Below are 25,225 nucleotides of genomic sequence, written 5' to 3'. Positions count from 1 at the left end.
CTTGAAGAAGCATTATATCTAAGATTTTGTGTGGGCAAAGGGTTTTTTAAGGAGGGTTCGTCGTCTACAAAATGTTCAGAACAAACTCTGCTATGCGCATTGGGAGTCCAGTGTTTACCCTTAGCATCCACACGATTAATAAATCTAATTCATTTATCACGGCGAACAGGATCTTTCTTTACAGTGGGAAATGGGTATAACTTGAATAGAGGATCACAAGAACAATTTTTATGAATAATGCCATCGTGGATCATACAATTAATTAATTTCTATTTTTCAAGCTTTCTGGAACCATTTTTACAGTCCTTTACGGCGCAAAAATAAGAAGTTTTCATCTATTTGATCAGATCAAAAATGAAACATAAACGGTCCACAACCAAGAAAAGCGGCCGCTAATAACAAAACAGCTCAATTTTTTCGTGCGCACCTTACATGCACCCAATTTAAAATACACGAAACTTTAAACAGCGGGAAATGTAAAAGTGTGTATTTGAACTACCGTATGTGGTTTATTTACCGCCTTGGGCGTAAAAAGTAAAACTAAGGTTGATAACTTTATACGAGAATATAATGAAAAAAGAAAAATGAAAAGAGAGTGACAAAATGTATCTCAACACACAAATCAACCGAAATTTCTTTGTCATCAACTCTGCATTTTGTTTTGTTTTGTGTTAAAAATTCTAACTTCTCAGCATATAAAGGGCATTTTCGATAGGAAGAGGGCGCTATAAAGGAAATGGGAGTTTATTAACTTTAGCTTTATTTAGTGTGAGCGTTAACGATGAAATGGCGTTAACCAGGAAGTGACCTTTTTATAAGCAAAAGTTGCGAAAACTATCACAAGATTAGGAAGAAAAAAAACCTTTACTTGTAACACTCGTCCAGGGTAGAGTTTGCAGATGCAGTTTATAAGGTTGTTTAATGAAAAGCCTTTATAAACTGAAAGATTTCAGAAGGCAGAAGAAGAATGCATTTAGATCTTGGCAAAATATTGGGAAAAAATATGCGCAAATGAACAAAATGTATATATAAAAAAACACAAAAACAAAAATAACGTTATTGGATGGAGGCACCAATTCGAGGGAGGCGGCAATAAAATGAATTAAAACCAGAATGACTTAAGAATAACTAATGCCCATAAAAAGTCATTTTTGCTATCAAAACGATCCACTGAAAGAAAGTTTTAATGACAATGGTCATGAAAGTTGTTAAACACATTTGTTTGTAATGATACTTCTAACTAGTAATCGTTGACTTTTTGTATGAACGAATTGTTTTAAGAAGTTTTATATGATTTCTTATTATTTTTTATAAGCGTCGTTTTTTTGATTGCGACGGTTATCAGAAAGGCAGCGCTTATTAGATGGCGCTTATGCAGCGCTAAATAAAGGGGAACAATAATTAAGGAATTGACGCTTATTGTAGGAAATAAGGACAGAAAGTATAACAGAAAGCATTATTCTACTAAGGATGACTGAGAAAATGTTTTGTTATTCTCTCAACATGTTCAATAAAGTAGATTTCTGTTTTCTGATTTCACATTATACAATTTCATTTTTATTTAGGAGAGCGCGTCTTTTCTGATTGGTCAAGCTGGTCGAAATGCAGCAATACCTGCGGGAGAGGGTTAATTTCAAGACGAAGGAACTGTTTACGGGAAATGTGTTCGGGGGGCTTAATGGAACGAAAAATTTGCGTTAGCAGTGGCTGCAAACCTCGTGAGTATTTTTAATTTTTTTACTATAAATAACAATCCAATCTTACCATCAATAACATGTTTATACTAATTTTGGCTCGATGTATCTTTTGACTATGCAACAAGATATCTCTACGTTTTTTAATACTAATGTTATTGTTATGACACTGGGATTATTTATTTTAAAAAACAGATAATCATATACTCCTTTTAGCTATGTCTGTTCCTACGGCTTCCGCTGTCTAGCAATTACGTCAACAGGGTATTTAATGGTTTACTTTTGTTTAGCCAATAAGCCAATCAACAACGGGCTTTCCATTGCTGACACACAACTGGTTGAGAAAATCCAACCTGATGAAGAAGAAAGCGATGCAGGCAAGCTGCAATCTGCACCTATGTCCGAGGGAGTGTCTCTTGATGATACCTTTAAGACTGTTGTATCACATTTTACGAGCAGTGTATTGAATGGCACCATCAAGAATGTTGACGGTGTTTCTGAAGATGACAAATCAGAAGCTAATGCGATTGCAAGTCTGCTTCAAGATAAGTTAAATAAAAATAATTTAACTGTAGAGACAGAAAATACACCATCTAAGGTACAACAAGAAACTCAAGTGGAGATGAAAAATCCTGCAGTTGAGTCCTCTTGGGGAGACTGGGGCGAATGTTCAGCTAAATGTGGAATTGGCCATACCTCAAGAGCACTTCAATGTCAAGCCGAAGAATGTGCCAAAACTCAAGAATTGTTTCAAACAAAAGCATGTAGAATGCAAATATGTGATGGTATGTCAAAACAAAAAATATTTTAATATCCAAAAAAAAATTGTAGTGGTTTACACAGACAGAATCGTAGCAGCCTATGAAGCCTAAGAAAGACACGCTTTTCTCTAAATTTTTGTCAGTTATAGGTAATATGGAGGAGAATTGCGCAGAGGACGCGTTTGTGTTCCACCTACAACATCTAGGTGTCTAACGTCTCTGTTACACAAAATTTTGAAAAAAAGCAAAACTTAAATACTATGGTAAAACTATGTGTATTGTCATCCTTCTCTTCATTCTTTCAGATCCTTATCAAGAACAAGATCTGGAAAAGAATTGTTTATCTTTACACAACGAGTTTCGTAGAAGACATGGAGCAGAACCTTTGAAATGGTCAAACGATCTTTACAAAAAAGCTCTTGAAATAAGCGACAGAATTGCGTTAAAAAATGTACCAGCTCGGAATTTATCAAGGTATGAACGTCCAGGGTTAAATCTTGGATACGTTCAATTGAGTTTTGAGAATAATAAAACTGCCAGCACACCTTGTGTGAGAGCGGTAGAGGACTGGTACGGACAAAAGCTTAATTACAATTATGATAAGCCGCAATTGAATGCAAATGACCGTGATTTTACGCAGTTAGTATGGAAGTCAACCAAGCGTGTTGGTATTTCGAAGACCTTGTCATTGGATGGTTCAGTCGCCTACGTTGCTGCGGTGTATCAACCGATTGGTAATGTTGATTCTTACTACTACATGAAGAAAAATGCATTACCTGCCGAAGATAAAGAAGAAGAAAAAACTATGGAGTTTCTTGATAAATTACTAATAAATAAAAAAAGAAAGAAATCAAGCGTCGCGTCTGAAAGTAATCTTTAACAATTTTGTAAATTTTGAGTACGTATACCTCCTTGGTATGAAATATTATATGTTAGAAATGTATTTTTTTCACCAAGCAACCGTCTTTAGCACTTTTTATTTTTTTACATTGAGACGAGGGAGTGTCGTAATGGATCGTTGTACAACTAAAATTGTTTCTTGCACCGCATATCTGAAATGTGCACGATTTGCAACGCAAATACAAAAGCAGTGATGTTGCACGCAGTATTGATCATTTAACCCTTAGACTCAGAAGTACCCTTAATGAGGTTGTAGCAAGCCCAAAATACCGACATGCCATTTATTAGCCAGAGTTTGTAATTACTCAACTTTGAGATATCAAAATAGAAGCCAATATGAAAGAGAATTAAAATTTTTATCTGTCAATGCCCAATATTGCCTTTAAGGCTGAAAAATTATCGGTGAAAAAGCATGGACATTTTGAGTTTTCTGAAAAAGTGCTTCGGTGTCTAAGGGCTAATTCTTATCAATAATAAGGACGAAAAAATTGTCATTGTTAACAAAATTGTGTTATTTTCTGGTAGCTAAAAGTCAGAAATGACCATTTCTTCATCCTTCTCTTCGACAAAATCAACAACAAGCAAACAAAGTTCATCAGGGAAATAAAGTGAACACGTGAAGCCTATTCTTGAACGCTTTTTCGTTCAATTCTTCCAGATGTATATATGCAAAAAGCAAAATGTGAATTTGTATGATAAATTTAAATGAGATTAAGCTGATAAATCTAAATGGGGATGGGGCTAGTAAGATCAAATGGAGATGAGGCTCATAAAAATAAACGATATGGAGCCTCGAAAAATAAAAAATTTCGATTTCTTAAAACTATTAAGGAGCATCATTTGGTCATTACTATGGGGTCGTAGGCTGCGTAAGTTTTGTTTTGGATCATATATAGACCGGACAAACAACGTTAAATATGCACTAGTCCCAGTTCCTAAATTCACACCGCGCCCCATGAAGGTCCAAAAGATTTGAAATATGGGTCATAGTCTACCTTTGTTGCGATCAAGTTTAAAGTGTGTCGTAACATAAAAAACAGTGTTTAGGGTTGATTTTGAGACGATTTGCAAAATTTAGCTCTCTTCTGCAACATAATATCTTCGGGGTTGTACATTGCAACAATATTCATCTCAAAATACAATCTTATTATTTCGCAACACCAGAGATACGTCGCGAGTAATAATCAATCATAATTCTGACAAGCCGCCAAGACTGTAGGGTGTAAACGGAGATGTGAAGTGTTACAACAGTTTTTAATGCAAAGTTATTGATTACTATAAAAAACATTTTTAAAAATATTAAAAATTTAAAAAAATATTCTATGAATGCAGAGCAAATTGATGTAAAACAAAATATTCTATTTACTATAAAATAAACATTTATTTGTCCATATAAAAATATTTTCTCGGTTTTCTTTGGTTTTTGTTGCAGCGTCAATAAGTCGTCAGTTTTTCTATTCAATCGATCGTCAACCAATGTATATTTCCCCTCAAAACATATCCGGTTATTATTTTTTCAATCAACTCAAATTAGTCTGGGTCAGTCTTACTAAAAAAGTTATCAATCGAGTTCATGCACCTGCACTTACACACCCGTTTCGTGAAGCGGCGTATTATTGGTGTTTCAAGAAACAAAACGCTGCGATGGCTTATAGAGTTTAAAATAAATTTATTGTTTCTTAAAGCACCAAATCTGTTGAATGCTAACACTCTTTGTCGGTTATAAGTTGATGTGTAACGGGTTGGTATTACCGGATCTTGAAACAGCAAGCATAAAGTCGAATCGCGATGTTTCTTCTACAAATCAAAAAAATAAAATTATGTGTAGAAAGCAGTTATAATAATAATTTAAAAAAATTCACCAAATCCATTTTCTATTTTTTATATAAGAGAAACTTATATAAAAAAGAAAATATATATATAGGCCTTAAATTTAACATCAATGATAAAGGGAACATAAATGTGAAAGCACCCTGAAAAGTCTTTTGCCCTCTTTAAAGAGCTACTTGCCTTATGGAGTGTTCGCTTTAGAGAGGTGCCCGTTTCGAATTTTTTTTTAAAATTTGTCCAGGACAGGACAAATTTAACAAATAGTCGTTAGCCCGTGGAAAAATCCACGGGTTCGCCCGTCGCAGCTAAGCTACCATTTTGCGCGACAGACAGACGGACGGACGGACGGACAGACGTATACGGGCATTATAATATAGATTATGTCCATTATAAAGGATGTCCGCTTTAGAGAGGTGCCACCGTATTTAAAAAAGACAATGGTTCCGTTAACATCAGCAAAAATAAATTATTGCCTTGAGCTGATTTAAAAAAAAAACTTTTCTGTGTACTCAAATTCCTCAATTCGGCTTCTTTTCATTTTTTCGGATGAGCCTACAGTTTGGGACATGATTTTCCGACCAGCGATACTGTCTGCCTAAAGTATTTTTTTAAAAATATAACGTCTCCTACCTGAAGAATAAATCGATCACCGGTTGGATCTAAGCATATGTATTCACCTGTATGATTTGAACGTAGTCTTAATAACATGCGGCCATCTATTTCTTTTATAAACACACCTAAAACATTAGTGATTGGTTAAAAAACACATTCTTTAATTGCATCATGTTTAGCTACTTAACCTCGCTTTGAAAGTGATGATAAAAATTAGGCCAACAACACTGGAAACAAAGTTGTATTTCATCACAAAACCACCTACTATATTTATTTCCATTTCCTTCAGCGTTGAGTCTACCATTTTTAATTTGGACATAAGATTTGGATGCTTGTGAATATATGTATAAATAATGGCTGACATGTGCGTTTTTCTATAAAGCAAAAAAAAGTAATGCTAATATTTGTTCAGGCAAAACTTTAGAGGGAAGGCCTTACATGTTTAGTATTTTCCTCAAATAGCTAGATCTTTTATTATTATTTACGCAGGATTGACTCTTTTGTTTTAAATGGTACTTTAATCAATGATGAGAGTCCTGCGAAGGGTGTCCTAATGCATTCAAAGTTCCAATTTGTGCTACGGGTGTTGTGCTTGCAAGCTGTAAACACAACAACCACCCAACTAGACAACCGTCTAAGATATCTATTTTCATGCTGAATGTTAAGCAGGAAGGATCGAATTCCGCACTTTTTTATAGTTTCTAGCATGACTCGGACAGGGTTTGAACTTAAGACCTCTGTACTGGATGCAAAGCTCTACCACAAAGCCACCAGCCAGATTATAATTTTTCTCTTTTTGAAGCCTGGAGAGCAAGAGAAAGGAAAGCACAAAGTATTGTTTATCATACGGAGTCTATTCAACAAAAAAAAGCTCAAAAACAAAAGGTTTATGAATACATTTCACATATAAGCAAGTTTCTTTCTTTTTTTCACCAACGATTTGTATAAAACAAAGTTATGCATTTTTTTATTCGTTATCTGACTGCGGACAAGCTGTAATGTACATTTCCACAAAAGCACTTACCAGTGACGTCATGAATTCAATCAAACTAAAAAAGAAGTAACAATTGTAGTTAAAAAATAATAAAAAACACAACATAGAACATAGGTGAAGTTCTTAACAAGGGAAGTTTTACGATTTAAGCCTTCCCCTTTTGTTGACATGTGATATGTTGATTTGATCGTTTAAACAAACAATACGCACGTGCGTGAAAAAAAAAATTATTTTGGCGGGAAATGAAATGACATTTAACTGATTTCTAGTGTTGGAAGCAGCGTGTGCATTCAATTAAATTCAAAAATAAATATTTAATTCCTTCCTTTTAATTAACAGAACGTCAGCAAAATTGACGTTTTCTTTTTTTGAACGTGAATGGTAGAATATTATGCGCTAGCAGATTAGTGCATCTAAAAATCTGATGTTATTTTTAGACAGGTTATCTTCACGAGCAGGCCAGGTAGAAATCTAAAAGTTTCAATAAATACACTTCCTATCTACCAATGAAAATATAAAATGATTTTTAACTTTTTCTTAAAAAAAATAAAGGCCTGATGTAAAAATCTTGGGAACTTTAATTAACGACCAGGGCGTAAAAACGTTTGTAGTAGTAAGATACATCTAAAACACTATCTAAAACCTATCTAATGGGAAAGAGCATGTTTGCTACGTTTACGCGGATAAATTCTTTATTTTCAGTTTTACTTTTCCGTGTGGAGTATTTGTAAATATTTGCCAAGTGGCAACAGAATAGATTTTTTATTTGCTAATGACGAAAATGCTACGTATCCGTTTAATACGAACTACTTAACCTTATTTTGGAAAAGAAAACAAAAAACACTTATCCGCTAAAGAAAAGCACTTGATCTTTCAAACTTAAAATTTTAGGACGTCTCGTAATTTCCATTAAATACAAAAAGTAAAGGCCAACGTTTTTGACTAAATCCTTATTCAGCCTGTTCTATCCTCCAATGATTTGTTTACGTCTAATTTGTGACGTTCTTGCTGCGAGTAGATCCGTTTGAGCTAAAACAAAAAATATTGCAGACAATGTATGTGTATTGGCTACCTACCTTAACAAGAGCAACAAAAGTGGAAGCATCCTGTCCACGTGTCTCCTCGCGTTTATGAGAATATCAGAACTCAGTCGGTATATTGATGACTTCCTTTTGGCAATCTACCCCCGTCTCGCACTAATTTTATGTTTGCTTTAACCTTTTTTTAAAAAAACAAATCCGGGGGTGTAGCGTGCTTTTGAAAGACAGTGTGAATGATCGTACATCTTTGTGGACAGCAATGAATAAATTAAATAAAGTTAAAAATAAATAAATAAATATCAAATAAATTGAATTGAATTGCTCCCCATTATTCGTGTTCTTAAGCATCTAACAGAAGATTATTCTATCAACACGCAGCAGACGCGCCTTTGATGCGAAAAACTGTTTACTTAACCATTCAGATATGCTTCCTAAAGAAATAACGATGTTTTTTTGGAAACTAAATTTAAAATACAGACACAGAGAAAATTACTTGAAACGAGTCGATGACAATGCAGAGAAAAATATGAGATCTTCTGTGTAAATTACACGAAAATCTTGAATGAAAAATATTTAAATTTTAAAAAGCAAAGTGTTTCGGCCAAAGAAGCAGTTTTATCATTTTTATCACCCCTCTCAAGTCTGCATAAACAGTGTAGATGATGTTTTCAAAAAAAAAAAAAAGAAAGATATTGTAGCGTTGGAACGTTTTTAAAAACATGTTTTATTTTATATTATGTTTTAATTTCTTGTGACATTTATGATGTTTAAATGATTATCATTTCCCAAACCTACAATCGTTGAATAGCAAATTTCAATGAGGTTTTTATTATCATTAAGTTGGATCTTTAACCATAAAGTATTCTTTAATGAAAGCAATAAGCAAAGTCAGCTTTCCATATTCGCGAAAAACTTTTCCTGGTTGTAACAATACTTTTAAAAATGAAAAGATCTTATAAGATAGTGTTTTTCTAGCTAAGAAGTTATTTTGATAAACTGATGAAACCTAAGGTGTTAGATAATCTTAAATGAAAACAGTTTTTAAAATAGCTGCAAAGAACTGGACCGATGACACCGGGACTAGCGTGACCTAAAAGAACAATTTCCATACCGCCCAATCGTGATAGTATCTGTGATATGTAAATCGTAGAACTCGTGTTATTGGACGTTGTATAATAATAGCTTGACCTCAAAATAATAGGGAGTTATTCTCAAAATAAGAATGGTTGGGGTTCCTAACTATAGGATGGTTCTGACCCCTCTGCTAACTATGTTTCTTTTTATTTGAAAATAGAAAAATTCATTCACATGTAATATTAAATGTATAACTATTGTATTATAATTATTATTATAATGTCATGTCATGTAATGCATAATTTCTCCTGCTGGCGTCAGCATCTTTATGTGCCGTCATCAGCAAATTAAAATCAGGGAAAATACAACTACGCATTAAACTCGAGATTGGGAATGTTTTGGACGGTATTGTGTCATTTTAATTTGATTTTCTAATAATAATAAAAATGGTTTATAACATATCCTTCGGTGTCCACTGTCTCTTTAACTGGCATAACGTATGTTCAGAATGTAATTGAGTTCTGAAAGTTTGTGACTTAGGCATAGTGGGAGATTTTTTATTGACAATCAACGACCGAAGCGAATTGCCGAAACAGCAGGAGTCCAAGAGGCGTTGTAAGCCCCCTGGTGGAAGCCAACGCATATTTAGAGTCCGAAAACACATAAAACGGGTATTTTGGTCCTGCGTGTTACGTACTGATTTCGTTGGTATGCGTCACTGCATAAAAAATTGCATTGAGATAGCCTGTAGGTTCTCTGGTTAGATTATATCAATATTCATGTAGTGATAATTTTTCCTAAGTCAGTTGTTTGAAGATCTTCATAGGTCAGTTGTTTGAAGTGAACATAAAAGTTTTTGTTCTAAATGAGATTCTGAGTGTCTAAAAAAGGTATTTCAGAAACTCTATCAGCAGTCACAAGAATGTGGTATTGTCACTTTTAAACTTGTTTGTCTGAAAAACAGATATTGTCCGGCAGATTTGTCAAAGTTTGGGTTGTGATTAGAAAAGCAAAGCTATGAGATATGACAGTCCAGTGTGTTCACCAAGGGATTTCTCACCGTAAGACTCAAGGATGATATAATAGATACTTATATAGCTCTTGATCAAAAAGATGTGCCGAAAATCTTACATACATTTTATAGGATATCTAATAGGACAAACCTACCACGTAAGCATGTCGTTTTTTGCCAAGACGAGTTGTAAAGGCTGACAGTTTTTTTGGCAGATGATGAAAGTAGCAGCCCTGATATGAAAGTAGCAGCCCTGATATGTTCTTCGCATGCAAATTTTTCTTAAAATACTCTATTCTGGTAACTTTAGGCTGCTGTTATTAACAGTAAATGTTTCTCTTTCCTCGGGTTCACTAACAAATCTATCCTTCTCAATGACCAGAGATTTCTCTATTGAAATTTCTAGAAATCATGCTTCTAATCGCCACGCTAGAGTTTATAGAATCAAGTTACCTGATTTATTTAAACCTGTTTGAGAACCCTGCCTATCAAAGCAGAAGAGGGAGGCAAGTGTGAGCGTAAATGGTTAGATCTGTCGAAATTATTAGGCTATTGTTTATCTGCTGCTATTAAAGAAACCTGCATGTGTGTGAAATGTCCTCAACTGCTGACGAATAAAGTTTTCAGCTGACTTTTGATAATTCTCCCTAACTCTCCCCGACACCCCATCTGCACATGCGCCAATAAATTCTGCAAATCTTACGGCATCCAACAAAATTCGTAAAACTTCAACGACAACCGACAGAAATTATGTTGGTTGCCGTCATCGCAATGCGCATGCGCAAGTGGAGTAAAATAATTTTGTGTCCATCTAAAAATTTATTGATAAATAAAATCTGTATATAATAAAGAGACAAAATGAGTTTTTTTATAAATGCAATCAGCGCAATATACAACGCTGTATCAGCACCAATAGCATCAACCACCAATACTCTTATCGCTCGATTGCAGAGTGTGTGGGATACTTACTGTTAGTGATTATTACAACAAAATAAAGGACGGAATATAAAAACGAATTAACCCAACACTACATGATGAAATCGAAGCTGAAGCACAGGAGGACTATTATGATGCCGAAGACAACCAAAGAAAAAACATTGAAAATGATATCGAAATGTTGGAGGATGGAGATCGTGTCAAGACATGCCGGTCCAAGCAGAACCTTAAAGGGGAAGTTAACACAAAAATTATTTTTTGATATTTCATAGAACACAAGTCAACAACTTCAAAATTAAAAGTTTTATTTCACACTTCTAACATGAAAAGTTAAAAAACTCACGCTCTTTCTCTGAAAATTTCGACCGCTATCTCGACCCCTTTGACAAAAACTGGGTCGAGCGCGGCTTATGACGTAAATATGTTCAGAAAGCAATTTTCGTAAACAAAGCTACAAAGTATAGTCTCATTTTATGTCTGAGTGGATTAGCTAGCAATACGTTTAATAACATTATAATTCTTATATAAATAAAACATGCCCAATTGTTCAGCATTCGGATGTACAAGCAGATCGTCACATGAAAAAGTCCTGAGCTTCCACAGAGTAGTTCCTTCAGCAAAAAACACCAAAACCTTGCGCAAGAAATGGTTGCAAAACATACGACGTGATGGAGACTTGCCAAAAGATTCGGGCTTTTTTATTTGCTCAAAGCGACCTGCAAGTAAGGAAATCATCCATAATATTTTTCACACTTTTTAATTTATTATTTGCTGAACAAATTTTGTTAAAACAAGGAATCATTCTTATTGCATTTTAGACAGGGGTTATATTTAAATATCATATCGCGTTTTAGGAGGAACTACTTGGTACCACCCCGCGTAGAAGATTGTTGTCAGATGCTGTACCAACAGTCTTTATATTCACGTCAGAATGTAAAAAAACGAAAACACACAGAAGAAAGGATAAAATCACGGGAGAAAAAACAGGTAAATATAATATAAAAACAAACAAGTCCTGGGGACGAGGTTAAAAATCACTCATAAAAAAGATAACTGTTGTATTTTGTCAGACTTGTTTCCACAGCCTTTTCATTATTTAGGCGGTAGAGTTATTACTTGAAGACACATTTTCCGAAGCAAACGTGTCTTCAGACAGATATCAACATTTTGCTGCTCAAGTTGAACCTGATGTTGTGGATAAAGGTGTCAATGCTGTTGCTAGTACGCAGTCGAAGAAAACTCAATACTCAAACAGTAGAAGTAAACGACTTACAAGCACACAAGAAACCGTTGTTAGTAAAAGTCCCCGGGAAGAAGTCTATTAGAAACATGAGTTACAACACCATGGTGTCATTTCCACCCCATGTGACAGTTGAAATGCGTACCGTGTTATTTAAAGAAAGCAACGTGGAAAACAATGACGACGACCCAGCTGCATCCGTGCACAATGATGACCAAGATTCTTTGTTCCACCCGGATAGCGTGACGGAGAGTGAAAGTAATGATGGTGATGAAAATGAATCTAGGGAACTCACTGGTGACTACAAATCAAGTAACTTTATTGTACGTTGGTCTTGCATACTTTCACTACTGCGCTGTTTCACATGCATGAAAGCGGTAAGCCTTTCCAACTCCATAATCGTTGGGACACAGCTGATCTTACATATGATATTCTCAACTGACCACACTCACAAGTGGTGCTCGCAACCTTTTATTCGGCGACAACCTATGGAAATTTACTCATGTCAGCAGCTATATTGTTTACAAGCAGTACTTACCAGTGAATTAAGGAATTTATGGAAATTTCCAAGATAAAGTTTATTTCAAAAGTCGCGTTTTATCGAATCCAAAAACATTTTCTTTCTCTGGCTGTCCATAAAGTGTACACATTACACAGGGAACTTCGTTTTCAAAGCTGTCTTGATGCTGAGGATAAACTTGATTTGATATAGGCGACGGGAGATGTGATACACCGGGTTATAACGCGAAGTACGGTACATACACCCTTATGAATTTGGAATCTGGAGAAATTTTGGCTTTCCATGTGATCCATGTGGGAGAAGTGGAAAATTCATCGCGGATGGAAAAATCTGGGATAATTAAAGTACTAGAGCGTGTCGGTAATGCTGTAATATCCAATAACAGCTTTACAACCGATCGACATATTCAAATAAGGAAGAGCGAAATGACATTAATCATCAATTTGATATATGGCACGTTAGTAAGAGCATAAAAAAGAAATTAGTGAAGCTCAGCGGGAAAAAAGTGCCCGTGATTTACCACCCTGGATAAAGTCTGTTATTAATCACTTTTGGTGGTGCTGTGTATCATGCGAGGGTAATCCAACAATTTTAAAAGAAAAGTGGTTCAGTCTATTACACCATGTGAGTAATAGACATCACTGGAAAGGAAACACGTATTACAAGAAGTGTGCCAACGCCAACCTTAGTGAAGACGACAGCCGAATTAAAAAATGGCTTCGAGAGGGTTCTACTGCTTTCATAGCGCTGGAGAAAGTTGTGCGAGACAAACTATTGGTACGAGATTTGAAGTAAACATACTGGCAGTTTAGAGGTACATCATGCCCTTTAAAACAAATACTGCCTCAAACGGCTTAATTTTAGCTACAGTTGTATGGTCGCGCGTTCTCAGTTAGCAGTGTTAGATCATAATGCTGGCACAAGCTCAAAGCGCGCACAAACGAAAGATGGCAAAATGCGGTTTAAACACCAATACTCAAAGGTTTCTAGCGCCTGGGTGGTAAAAAAAATTTCGACAAAAAAAGATCAGAGCTATACAGAAGATTTGGTAGAGGAAGTCGAGTATTTAGTGTTTTCTCAAGAAGAATGTGCTGTTCCATATTTCAGCAACGTACCAAAATACATCGCACCTGTACAACGCCCAGAAAAAGCAGACACTGTATGCAACACAAGTTTCAGCTGTGATATTCACCAAGGTGGAGGGTGTATCCTTATATCACAAAACAAGAGCTCCAAATCGCTATCAAGAACCACAGAGATGAAGCTTTTATAGAGGAATGTGAGATAAAGTGTCGGGATCTGGAGGATGGTGAGTTTTGGAGTAAGGCTTATTTACCACTAGTCAGAACTATAGAAATCAAGGTGATACTGAAAAGCTATATACGAACTTCGAATTATAGTAGAATTGTGGCACCAGGCTTAGTCCTGGCGAAAGGGTGGGAATACACGGGCGAGAGCATGCCCTACCTGAAAGCGGCCGTCTGCCCCGGTCTGTACCCCACTGTGCCAAGCACATCTTTTACCAAAGAAATGTTCGGAAAGTTTTATTGATAATGCATCAGATGATGCGCTCGAAAAAGTATATTATATAGCGAATATATTCAACGAGAAATTCAGGAGAAAGGCAAAAAAATAGGCCAGGCCTTATCTGCGCATGTAGTCAACTTGTATTTTAATTATGTGAGCAACCTGATTTGTATAGACTCTGTTAAAAAATTGAGGGAAGATATCGATAATGATTTCATTATTAAAGAAGCCATGAATAATCTCGGTATTCTGTGTTATGTTACATTTGGTAAATGTTTAGCTCCACTTTCAGTTTTGGCGCACACTGTGAATCATACTACCGTGCCAGCGCAGTCTGCGACTCAGCTGTCCAAAAAAAATGATGAAGATAAAGAGGAGGGAGAGGAAGATGGGGAATAATATGTCAAAAATAGCTGTAGGATTACAGGAATTATACGAATCTATATATAATAAAGAGACAAAAAAATATAGTGCTCGTATACCAAGCTTTGACACCTGGCTGAGCTATGGTCTTGATGTGGCTCGAAAAATCGTACTCACTCCACCTGCAGGTAGGTTCCCAGCTCATGTTTGTGAGTTGGGATAAGGTGAACAGCATTCTAAATGGTATTTGGAGAATACTACGCGCCTCTTGAAAGTTGTATGAATTGCTCCGCGCGTTGCTAAATTTCATTGAGGTATATCTTCTATAAAATAATGATAGTAATAAATGAGCGACAGTACACATCAGGGTACAGAACAGCATATAATAACAAAAACAGTAAAGCATCCAGATAGAGTAGCACAAGGTCAAAAGTTAGCAGCACTGATAAAGAAAAGGAAAGAAGAACTTAAGCACTCTTCTGGAGACAGTTCAATATCAAGTACTGCATCAAGTAGCAGCGCAAAACATAGTTCCACAGCAGCAAGTACTTCGTCAAGTTCTAACGCTGTTTTAGGAGCTACAGCAGTAACAGTTGGTATTGTGATAGTAGGCGTTGGTGTTTGGTATAAATTTTTTAAATAACAAAACCAGCAGCAGAATCCGCCTGAAAAATCATCAGAGCAACGATCTCCTGTTGTCGCAGACTACGCTAGCAAAAAAGTTCAACCTCAAAATCAAAAATTAGACATTTTTAAAATGAGTTAAACTATATAATAAATGACCTCCGATATAACACCGTACGAGAAAGAAATAATTGATATGTTATACGAAACCTTGGTCGATCTCGGATTTACCTTTGGTTATGCCCTGGCAGAGAAGAAATATTTAGGAATTACACGACCCTCTGCAAAAATGGATATGAATGATGTGATAAAATGATAGGATACTTTGCCGCGGACGTGCAAGTCGAGAAATGGCCGTGAAAAATGGGTGGATTCCGCCCAGTAATGTTCCCAAAAAATACAGAATAAACAAACATGGCAACTATAACAGTAATAGCGGGAGGAGCCACAATTAATGCACTTGCATTTTCCGGTAGTAATTCCTTATTCAGTAAGCTTCGGTGAAATGGCGAACAAGAGAGAGAGAGGCATGATACAGCGACCGAACAGCTGAAAGCTGCGCAAGCACAATGGGTAAGGGATAGACAAGCAAAAATTGACTGGTATAATCATCAACGAGAGCTGAAGAGGCAAGCCGGTGAGGATTTGAAAGAACTTTATAAGGGGATGAGGGAATACTACATTGCAACGGTCGGATAAGGAAGCAAAACTGTCTGTCTTTTGTATACCTTCAAAACATCAACAGGACGGTGGCTTACGTTCATTGTTGGATCCTTGGCCATTCTAGGGTTTGCAGCGTATAAATACTTGTAGCAAGTCGCAGCTAGTACATATTATAACATGTAATAAACATGGCAAAAGTAAAGAAGTCAAAAGCAACGCGCTCTGCAAAACAGGCAGTTGCCAATATCGTAAAAGAGGAGGATGCAGAAAAATCAAGTAGTATTTGCTACAACCCAGAACATATTTGGGTTGGTAAATAAGTCATCAAATTATTGGCTGAGGAGAGTGGGATATTCAAAGAGAAAGTCAAACATTGGCTGGCTCGGCAACTACTTTTTCTTCGACATATTCAAGGCCCAAAAAACATTGATTATCCCCAGTTTGATCTCTTGTACATGCGCCATGATAAAGTTTATGGCAACACATACAAATATATCCTAATGGGGATCGATGTAGCTTCAAAATATAAGGTAGCGAGACCATTGCGTACAGAAAAAGCCAGTGAGGTTGCAGATATGATCAAGGATGTTTATAAAAAGGGACCTCTACGTTATCCTGAAACCTTCCAGTGTGATAATGGTTCAGAATTTAAATCAGATGTAGCAAAATTGTTAGAAGGTAAAGGAGTGGAGATTAAACAAGCTACAACCAAATATCATCACACCTTTACAGCTTTTGTAGAATCGTATAACAAGGTGCTTGCGGAAAGACTTTTCAATCCTCAAGATGCATAAGAGTTAGTCAGTGAGGAGCCAAGTAAAATATGGTTGAAAAACCTGTACACTACAGTGAAGAATTTAAACAATACCAAGACATCGTTAAAGGCATCGTGTCTTGATACCCTTTTTACACTTTACATCCTTATGATTATCTACGAGATCCAGCTGAAGATGATTGGGATAGCGATGATTAATGAGGACTAAATATTTTATGTAGTTTGTCAAAGCCACAAAAAAACATCCGATTTGCAACTTCATGACATACTCTGGAGGTATTTCTACATCTTCGGGAATCATCATTAATTCTTCTGCAACAAAACTACGCTCAGATCCGTTTTTCAAATAATACAAGATACGGCTGTTTGGTTGTGCCACGATGCGATCCTGTCTATACATCTTTTTGCTCCAAAAAGCATCGGTTGCACGTCTTTTCTGATGCTTCATGCTCTTCTCCAGGTTGCGACAAATTTAGATACAACCCATCCCCACGCAAAATACCAAGACTGCAATGATTGGTATAAAACCACCAAAAGCCATCAAGCTGGATGATGTACCACTTGTCAAAAGTAAAGAATACGCGGAGGAAAAACCTTTGCGTGGGGATGGGTTGTATCTAAATTTGTCGCAACCTGGAGAAGAGCATGAAGCATCAGAAAAGACGTGCAACCGATGCTTTTTGGAGCAAAAAGATGTATAGACAGGATCGCATCGTGGCACAACCAAACAGCCGTATCTTGTATTATTTGAAAAACGGATCTGAGCGTAGTTTTGTTGCAGAAGAATTAATGATGATTCCCGAAGATGTAGAAATACCTCCAGAGTATGTCATGAAGTTGCAAATCGGATGTTTTTTTGTGGCTTTGACAAACTACATAAAATATTTAGTCCTCATTGATCATCGCCATCCCAATCATCTTCAGCTGGATCTCGTAGATAATCATAAGGATGTAAAGTGTAAAAAGGGTATCCAGACACGATGCCTTTAATAACATTTGGCTCGTTATCAAGCTTGATGTCAACGAGCCGTCTATCTGCTATAGGAAAGTCTAGGTGTCGCCTAAGTCTGCTAAATCTTATAGCTTTGTTTCTTTATTTTTGATTACTTCATAACAGACAACACCATATTTGTTCACATCCGCACCAATAATATGCAGTCCTAGGCGCTTGATATCATGTTCTAACACTATGTCGACCTCAAGCCTTGAGAATGTTGCCCAGGCTTTTTCCCCTGCTGCTACTCTATATAAAAGCTCTTCATCTTCATCAATTGGATCCATATACTCAAAGCCTTCATAGTTTAGTCCATTTCGAAATCTAAAATTTTCCAAGCATTGCGAGCAATAACCAGTAACTGACACTGCTTTGATACAACATTGTAATACAGGTACAGAGATATTGTAGATATTGTTAAATTGTAATTGTTGTACATATGCTTCCATATTTGTTTTTATGCTTTATGCTATTCCATTACTTTTTTCTCCTTTCGTAGTGGTCAAGTAATAGATTATTTTATTTTATTTTATAAGTTGCAAAAAGTCATAAAATTATCACTGCTTATATCATATCGATACCAAACATCTCTTCAAAAAGTTCCCGCGTATCGTCATCATGTAATGTCAAGTGGTTAAGGCGAAAGTTGTCGGTACCAAGAACAATTTCTTTGAATCGGCACCAGGCGTGAGCAGCATTGGGATCGTCACATTCCGGTTCCATTTTTATCATATCACGGTACCTCGCTCTTAGAAGGATTTTTCGCTTCGTGAGCTGCTTACGCTGGCATCGGATCATTAAGTAATTATGTCTGCCAGTCTTTCCCTGCTTGTGAGGATTGTTTTTATCCACAACACATAGGACCGTGTCTAAGGGAATTCGAGGTGGAACATAGCGCGGTTGGAGTTGTTAGATCTCCTGGCGTAGATACGTAACCTGTCTATTTCTTTCATCAAGATCATATCCAAGGATCGCAATGGTTGTGTCTCTTTCTTCGATGACCGCGCTTTTTTCTTCAACAATCTCAGCAAGCTTTCGCATCTTCCTAGGCAATACCTCCTCAGTAACCCAACCCACAAATGATTTTGCTTCAGGCTTACCACACCTCACCAAAAAGCAATAAAGGCCTGGTTCCATAAGTAAGACTCTATCTGGATGAAGCAGGTCGATTTTAACCTCCTTTTCCACAACATTTTAACGTCTTTATAGCGTCTTATATATCTCTGGGAAACATGTGCCCGAATCGCCCTCCTCTCATCGTCATTATCTGTATATCCAACGGCTCTAAATACATCGCAGGCTACAAGACATTCCCCCTTGCCCCTCAACATACACAGATCGGACTTTTTTTCCATTAAAATTAAAGGATTCAACATTTTTATCTTGTTACTATTTTGAAAACCGAAATTTTTTCGTATGGACGAATCTACACAATTTTCTAATGTGCGTCTGCCGCACCCTATGCTTTATCATTCGGATCCTCCGCGATGCATATGAAACGTATATTAGAATCAACAAGGCCGGTTGATGGATCCTGGTACTGGCATAGCGTCATCACATATGTACCGTCTTGTGATTTTTTGGAAAATAAATGATAACTTTTTCCTCGACTGAATCAAAAGTCGTGTCGTATCGCATTACGTACGGCGTGTGATGAAAAACTTTTCCTTGCCATGGTTTCAAATGATATAAAAGTCAACGCTGGCTAATGATGATCCACTACTATCCGGATCTATCAATATATTTAATATAGAAATTTTTGATATTTTCAACCCAATCCCTAACATAGGGTAAAATGAGTGGGTATACATTTTTACCAGTTGTTGGCTAATAAAAAAATTGATATTTGTCATAGATCAAAAATAACTGGGCAGTACGATTATTTTTTCTTGTATTGGGGTTCGTACCCAATCAAACATATTTTTTAATTCAATCTTTTAAACCGAAGTGCTAGCGCGGTCTGCGACTCTTTTGTGGATCAAATAGATCCATAAAATCGCCTAGCAACATTCAATCCAGAATGTTATAGGTGCTAGGATGCTCTAACCTAATATATAAGCACGCATGTTTTTACTTTTCCAGTTGAGCCTTGATATTGGAAATTTCCAGTTGTTCGTGAATGAGATCAAATTCTTTCCGATTCTCTGGGTACCAAACAAAAAGCATCTTCATCTGATCCCTTACCATTATTAGTATCTTCTTATACCTTTGTGTAAGCACCCATAGACTATGCTTCCGATGTCTTCCGGACACAGCTAACTGTATGAAGGCTCCACGGGTTTTATCAAGGGTTTCATCAGCAATCATATCATCGATAATGAACAGTGTTTCCTCACCGGCTAGCAGTGACGATTATTTTTCAATCCATTCAAAACGTTGATCCTTAGGATTAATCAAGAATACATAGTCATCTTGCCAAAGCGAGGATCTCTCGAGGTAAGTGCTGTTCCATTGTATAGTTGGGCATAGAATAACTATGTTGTGAAAATGTTTCTTGTACTCAGTTTCTAGAAGGTCTGGAACACGTTGTGTTTTCGCACAACTAATCGGATATCGCATTATGTGGATCTAAAACAATGTCTTTTTGAGTCATCATTTATTTGAAAGCGATCTGCGCAGATTGCCTTGAGGCTCCGCTACTTTAATACTCAATACTATGAAATCTACCATTCAAAATATTCAATTAAGCATCACTTAGTGAATAGACGTAGCATCGAATATCTCCAGTTTCGTCGGCGTTCTTCGTCATATGCAGAGTTATATCATCACTCAAGCGTTGAAGAGGTCTTCCCGAACAGTGAAGCATATGATCAAGGGATTATCTAAAATCTACAAAAAGTACATATCTCTCAGTCATGAACTGGCCTATCGTCACCGTGGAGTCATGTTTAGCAAAAAGGTTCACAATTTGTTCATATTGATCTTTTCTAAGCATTGCGTGGGAATAGAGTTTATTTGATTCCCCTTTAACAGTGATTGATATTTTTTCAATACTTGGGTTGTAGAAAACTTCGTTCTTTAAACCATAAAGGGGAATTGAAATCGGAAATCATTAAAAAGTAAAATAATTTCCTATGACACCGAGTTTGGAAAAGCAGAGGCCAATGTGAAAAGACTGGGGGGGGGGTAAGAAAGCACTGCCTGGTATGACTGTGGAACAACAAGAGATTTGGAACAATGACATTGCAAAGGCTAAGGAACTGGTAGTGGTAGTAAAAGGTTTATAGAAAAACAACTGGAGAGGCTTGGAAAATTTTTAAAATACTTAGAAGGGAAAGCAGGTTCAGTATTACCCGGTATCATTGGTACAGCAAAAGTTGTTGATATAAGCAATGATGAGACTTATTCCGCATGTGATTAGTACACCTTTGGTATCATCGTGCTTCTCTGCTTCTAATAGCTCGTGCTTAGGAAGTATTGTCTTGTGCTTAGGGAGTATTGCTTTGTGCTTAGGGAGCATTGTCGGCGCATTGTCTGATGTGTGACTCACCACATGTGTACGATGCTTTGTCAGGGTACCCCTTTTAACCTGCTTCACCTTATTCAGATCAATTTGAACCCCAACGTTCACCGTTGCAGGTGCAATCAAGACATTAATATTATAAACTTGAATTTTACCGATATGAAAATTCATATCTGATGGCAGCATGTACACGCTGGGCATAACAGCAAAATTGACTGGGGTTATAGCGTATTGGAGCACTTTCTGGAAATGTGTCATATCTTCCTCTGCATTCTCTCTTCTCAGCACCATACTCAGCACCGAGCAAAGTTGCTTTTGCTTACGCCTGTGAGCCAAGTATCAAGACCACGTATACACGAACACTTTCACTAATTTTCGTCAAACATTCAGATGTAAGACGCTGGCTTGTTGGTATGATAAATTTTGCGTAATCCCCATAATCTTGGGGCCACTATTCACCGTTGGTTGGTGAAGCACCTACTGCTTTAAATTTATACAGACCGTGGGGATCTTCACCGTATTCACGACATACTTGCGCAAAACCAGATGTCGAATAAGGATTCTTGTATGACTAAACCCATTGTCAAAAAGCATGGGCACTTTCATTCTTCCCAGTATACGACTCATGTGATAGTATACATGAAATTTAAAGATAGAGTTGACAAGTGGTAAAGATCCTGTCATATGTTTAGCAGATATGCCTAATGCTGTCGCGCAATGAACTGCACAATTAACCTGTATTTTCCAGTAATCCAACGCTTGCCCATCCCATCCAATTCGAACGGGATCGTTAAGGTAAGTAGTTGGTACTTTGATGGGATACTTGCTAAACTCTCGGAATACTACAGGGATTTGCGTAGATCGCCTTGAGCCTCCGCGGGAGCACTGTGCTAGCCGTGTATCCGTTGAAACATACAGATCCTGATGTTCCAGATTCGTGATACCCAGAGGCCATTCTCCCCTGTTTGATTTGTATTTTCCTTGGGGTTGTACAAGTAAATATTCATCTTTTCTTCTACAAAGAAACGATGAAACAACTTTTTATCACTGATATTGTTAACCCGACTATTTTTGATGATTACTTTAGTCAGGACACGAGGATCGCTTTAAAATCAATTAGTATTCGAGACGGCGGACTTAATCTTGGTTATGATAATGATTTTAACATCTGGAAGGAGATTTCAGAATCTAAGCCGGATACTATGATCTGGATCGTAAAAGGCTTGTACAAAATCGAGGATCTGGCAGCTATTATCAACAAACAGGTTAATGGAAAGGTAGAGATATTTGCATTGAATAATGGGTATTGTTAGATGAGGATGATTGCTTGTTTAACGGTAAAAAATTCAATAATTCTTGCTTTGCTGCCCACTAAAGAGTTAGATAATTGGGGAGATATGCTTACATGGAATTTTGACACACCAGTATATCTTCCTCTGAAAGGATCGACACACAGACTCGAGTTCATGCTTACCAATCAATATATCAATATGTCACCCTGAAAAAAATGTAGCTTTTACAGGACTCACGATGTAGTTGCTTATAGAATAATTACAATAAAAGAAGATGGATACTATGAAATTATATCCAGCCTTATCACCAAGTGCGCCTGAGGACGATACTATGCAGGATGAAAGTCAGGTCTATAGATGAAAAAAGATTGATGAAATTGAAATGTTTCTACGAAGAGAAATGAGCTACAGAGACAACCTTAACAAGCGATGCAAGCGTCGTGCAACTGATGAGAGTTCTAGTTTATTTGCATCACCTTTATATAGTTGATAACAGCTATCTCATCATATTGAGAGACACCCTGGGAGTATATTTTTTCAGGGGTTTTTATTAGTAAAGGGGATAGGTTGGAACTATGTTCCGCGTTGCTGCCGTCTTGGTCATGATAATACCCGATCACAAACCCTTCTTATTTACCTTTGTTTGCTGGTATGGAATCACTCACCCCTAGGTTTCTAATTTTCACATCTTTGATATTTAGTGGTGTGATATTAGTGTGAAATTCCTTTGATTTAATAATTTCGTCTCCAAATTTCAACATGCTCTTTTTTTTTACAAAATATTTTTCAATTCCTTTTTTTTTTGGTCAAATGGAGTCGCAGCTAGTACTTAAAACTACCACTGTTATATAATGTATATTCCTAGTAACAACACCAGCATAAAATGTTCTCTTTCACCACAAGTTTTCTTCCACATTTGCACCTATCATATATATCAAGTAGACATTCACAATCATCACACTGTTCTTTCATCGTTTATCTTATATCTCTCACAAGAAATATAAGAATACTCTTCTTAATAACCGGCCCTAGCCCTTAGTTCTTCAAGCTCCTTTGGCAATCAGTTTGCCAATCAACTCCTTATCTTTTTCAGTAATAGCCATGAGGGCCATCGCCAATACTGAGATAGAGACCCCCGCGCTTGTAAAAAATATTTCAACCATATCTTTAATTATTTCAAATGAGCTCATTTATTTTATATATATATATATATTTTTTACATATTTTCTTCAATATATATATATATATTTTTGATAAAATTTTTTTTTAGATCGACAGAAAATTTTGAATAAGGGTATTTCCCTGATTCAATCACGAGTACTCACATAATTTTGAAATCACTTGCTTATCCTCAGAAAAACACCAATCTATAACCCTATCAGGATGCCATGTTAATAGAATCAATTCATTTTTAGTTTTAGTCTTCCGTGCTTTCCGTGAGTGACACGAAATATTAATCCATAGATTGAGATTATTATGAAAAAGATGTTTAGGTGTAATGAACCAGTCTGGAATATACATGAGTATATAGGGATCATTCATAACGACATTATTACACATCTCCTTGGTTTTGAAGCAATCTGGAACATACCTGAGCACCCAAGGGTCCTTTTCAACGACCTCATTGCACATATCTTCGGTCTTGAGATGATCTGGAACATACTTTAGCATATGTGCTTGTTCTTCAACGGGTTTGTTGCACATTTCCTGAGTCTTAAGATGATCTGGAATATACTTGATTATATAGGGTTGTTTTTCAACTGTTCTAGCACACGTATCAAGGGTTTTAAAGTAATCTGGAACATGCTCGAACATCCATTGATCACCCATAACGGCATTATTACACATCTCCTGGGTCTTCAACTCATCTGGAACATGTTTGAGCATATGTGGATACCTTTTAATGAATCTGTTGCCTATTTCCTCCTCTAATTCTCTAATGAAAAAAAGCATCTCGAATATGTTGACGGTTGATCTTGGTGGTCTCTGAGGTTCTTCCTGTGGTATTTCCCTAGGTGCTTCCAATAAGGAGATAAGATCAGCCTTTAGTAGCCTAGAATAGTGTTTCAAACCACGATCTTTTGCTATTGCACTTAATTCTTCAACGGTTCTTGTGTTCATCTTTTTATTATAGATTTTTACACGGTCGGAACATTTTGAATTATTTTACTCCACTTGCGCATGCGCATTGTGATGACGGCAACCGACTTAATTTCTGTCGGTTGTCGTTGAAGTTCCACGCATGCGCAAATTTTGTCGGATGGCGTCAGATTTGCAAAATTTATTGGCGCATGCGCAGATGGGGTGTCGGGGGGCGCTCGAGAGAAGTGAGGGGAGTTACATAAAATATATACATGATTACACGTAGTAAAACGGGGGTGTCGGGGGAGCTCGAGAGAAGCGGGGGATTTACACCTGTACCCCAAAAGTATGTAATGACTAATCCACCACATCTACTATTTCTTTAGGCACGGGGTAGCACTTTTGCAAAATCCGTGAAGATTTCAAAAGACCAACATATAGGGATGAAAACTTGCACAAGTGTTCTTCTCAGGAAACCTAATAAATTTCTTTAAATTTTTTGACAAGGAAATTTCAATGTAACCCTTTTTGGTTCCAGTTTGGACATAAAATCTCCTGAATATGACACTTTGTTTAGCAGATAAAATCCCTTATAAGGACATAAGGAATGTTTGATCCAATCTTTTTAAAGTTTCTCACCGATGTCCTGGTGTACTGATAAATCCACGCTGTACATGGTTTTCTCTTTTAATGGAACACTTTCCCAGCATGCTCTAGTCCTTTACCAGAAGAGCGTCCTCCTCTAGACTGATGGGAATATAAGGTGAACTAATTCTCTGTTTTGATAGCGAAAAAATGGTTAAATTGAAGTAAAGCTATTTTTGTGCAT

The 25,225-nt window shown here is 36.6% G+C and overlaps 3 protein-coding genes across 3 annotated transcripts; 2 read left to right on the top strand and 1 right to left on the bottom strand.

Moving 5' to 3' along the window:
* The first annotated feature begins 862 nt into the window (after positions 1-862).
* On the top strand, positions 863-3,335 carry LOC130644890 (ectin-like). Its single transcript, XM_057450669.1, has 2 exons — positions 863-2,479; positions 2,761-3,335. The coding sequence occupies exons 1-2, from the start codon at positions 1,966-1,968 to the stop codon at positions 3,333-3,335; spliced, it is 1,089 nt and encodes a 362-aa protein (XP_057306652.1). The 5' UTR covers positions 863-1,965.
* A 1,388-nt stretch (positions 3,336-4,723) lies between these two features.
* On the bottom strand, positions 4,724-8,847 carry LOC130644891 (uncharacterized). The gene is made up of 4 exons (XM_057450670.1): positions 6,822-8,847; positions 6,063-6,171; positions 5,816-5,922; positions 4,724-5,152 (listed from the first exon to the last, which is right to left on the bottom strand). The coding sequence occupies exons 1-4, from the start codon at positions 6,894-6,896 to the stop codon at positions 4,886-4,888; spliced, it is 558 nt and encodes a 185-aa protein (XP_057306653.1). The 5' UTR covers positions 6,897-8,847; the 3' UTR covers positions 4,724-4,885.
* A 7,131-nt stretch (positions 8,848-15,978) lies between these two features.
* Positions 15,979-16,584, top strand: LOC130645973 (uncharacterized). The gene is made up of 2 exons (XM_057452102.1): positions 15,979-16,098; positions 16,231-16,584. The coding sequence occupies exons 1-2, from the start codon at positions 15,979-15,981 to the stop codon at positions 16,582-16,584; spliced, it is 474 nt and encodes a 157-aa protein (XP_057308085.1).
* Positions 16,585-25,225: the final 8,641 nt, after the last annotated feature.

Source organism: Hydractinia symbiolongicarpus, chromosome 5 (assembly GCF_029227915.1).
Source record: "Hydractinia symbiolongicarpus strain clone_291-10 chromosome 5, HSymV2.1, whole genome shotgun sequence".
Lineage (NCBI taxonomy): Eukaryota > Metazoa > Cnidaria > Hydrozoa > Anthoathecata > Hydractiniidae > Hydractinia > Hydractinia symbiolongicarpus.
The sequence above is the reverse complement of the archived record's forward strand: the minus strand, read 5'-3'. Positions and strand labels throughout refer to the sequence as shown.

Coding starts and splice junctions, on each gene's coding strand:
- LOC130644890 (XM_057450669.1), top strand. CDS start 1,966: ATGGTTTACTTTTGTTTAGCCAATAAGCCAATCAACAACGGGCTTTCC. Junction 2,480..2,760: donor TAGAATGCAAATATGTGATG/GTATGTCAAAAC, acceptor TCATTCTTTCAG/ATCCTTATCAAGAACAAGAT.
- LOC130644891 (XM_057450670.1), bottom strand. CDS start 6,896: ATGTTGTGTTTTTTATTATTTTTTAACTACAATTGTTACTTCTTTTTT. Junction 6,172..6,821: donor TTGAATTCATGACGTCACTG/GTAAGTGCTTTT, acceptor TTTGCTTTATAG/AAAAACGCACATGTCAGCCA. Junction 5,153..5,815: donor GTGATCGATTTATTCTTCAG/GTAGGAGACGTT, acceptor TTTGATTTGTAG/AAGAAACATCGCGATTCGAC.
- LOC130645973 (XM_057452102.1), top strand. CDS start 15,979: ATGGCAAAAGTAAAGAAGTCAAAAGCAACGCGCTCTGCAAAACAGGCA. Junction 16,099..16,230: donor ACAACCCAGAACATATTTGG/GTTGGTAAATAA, acceptor GATTATCCCCAG/TTTGATCTCTTGTACATGCG.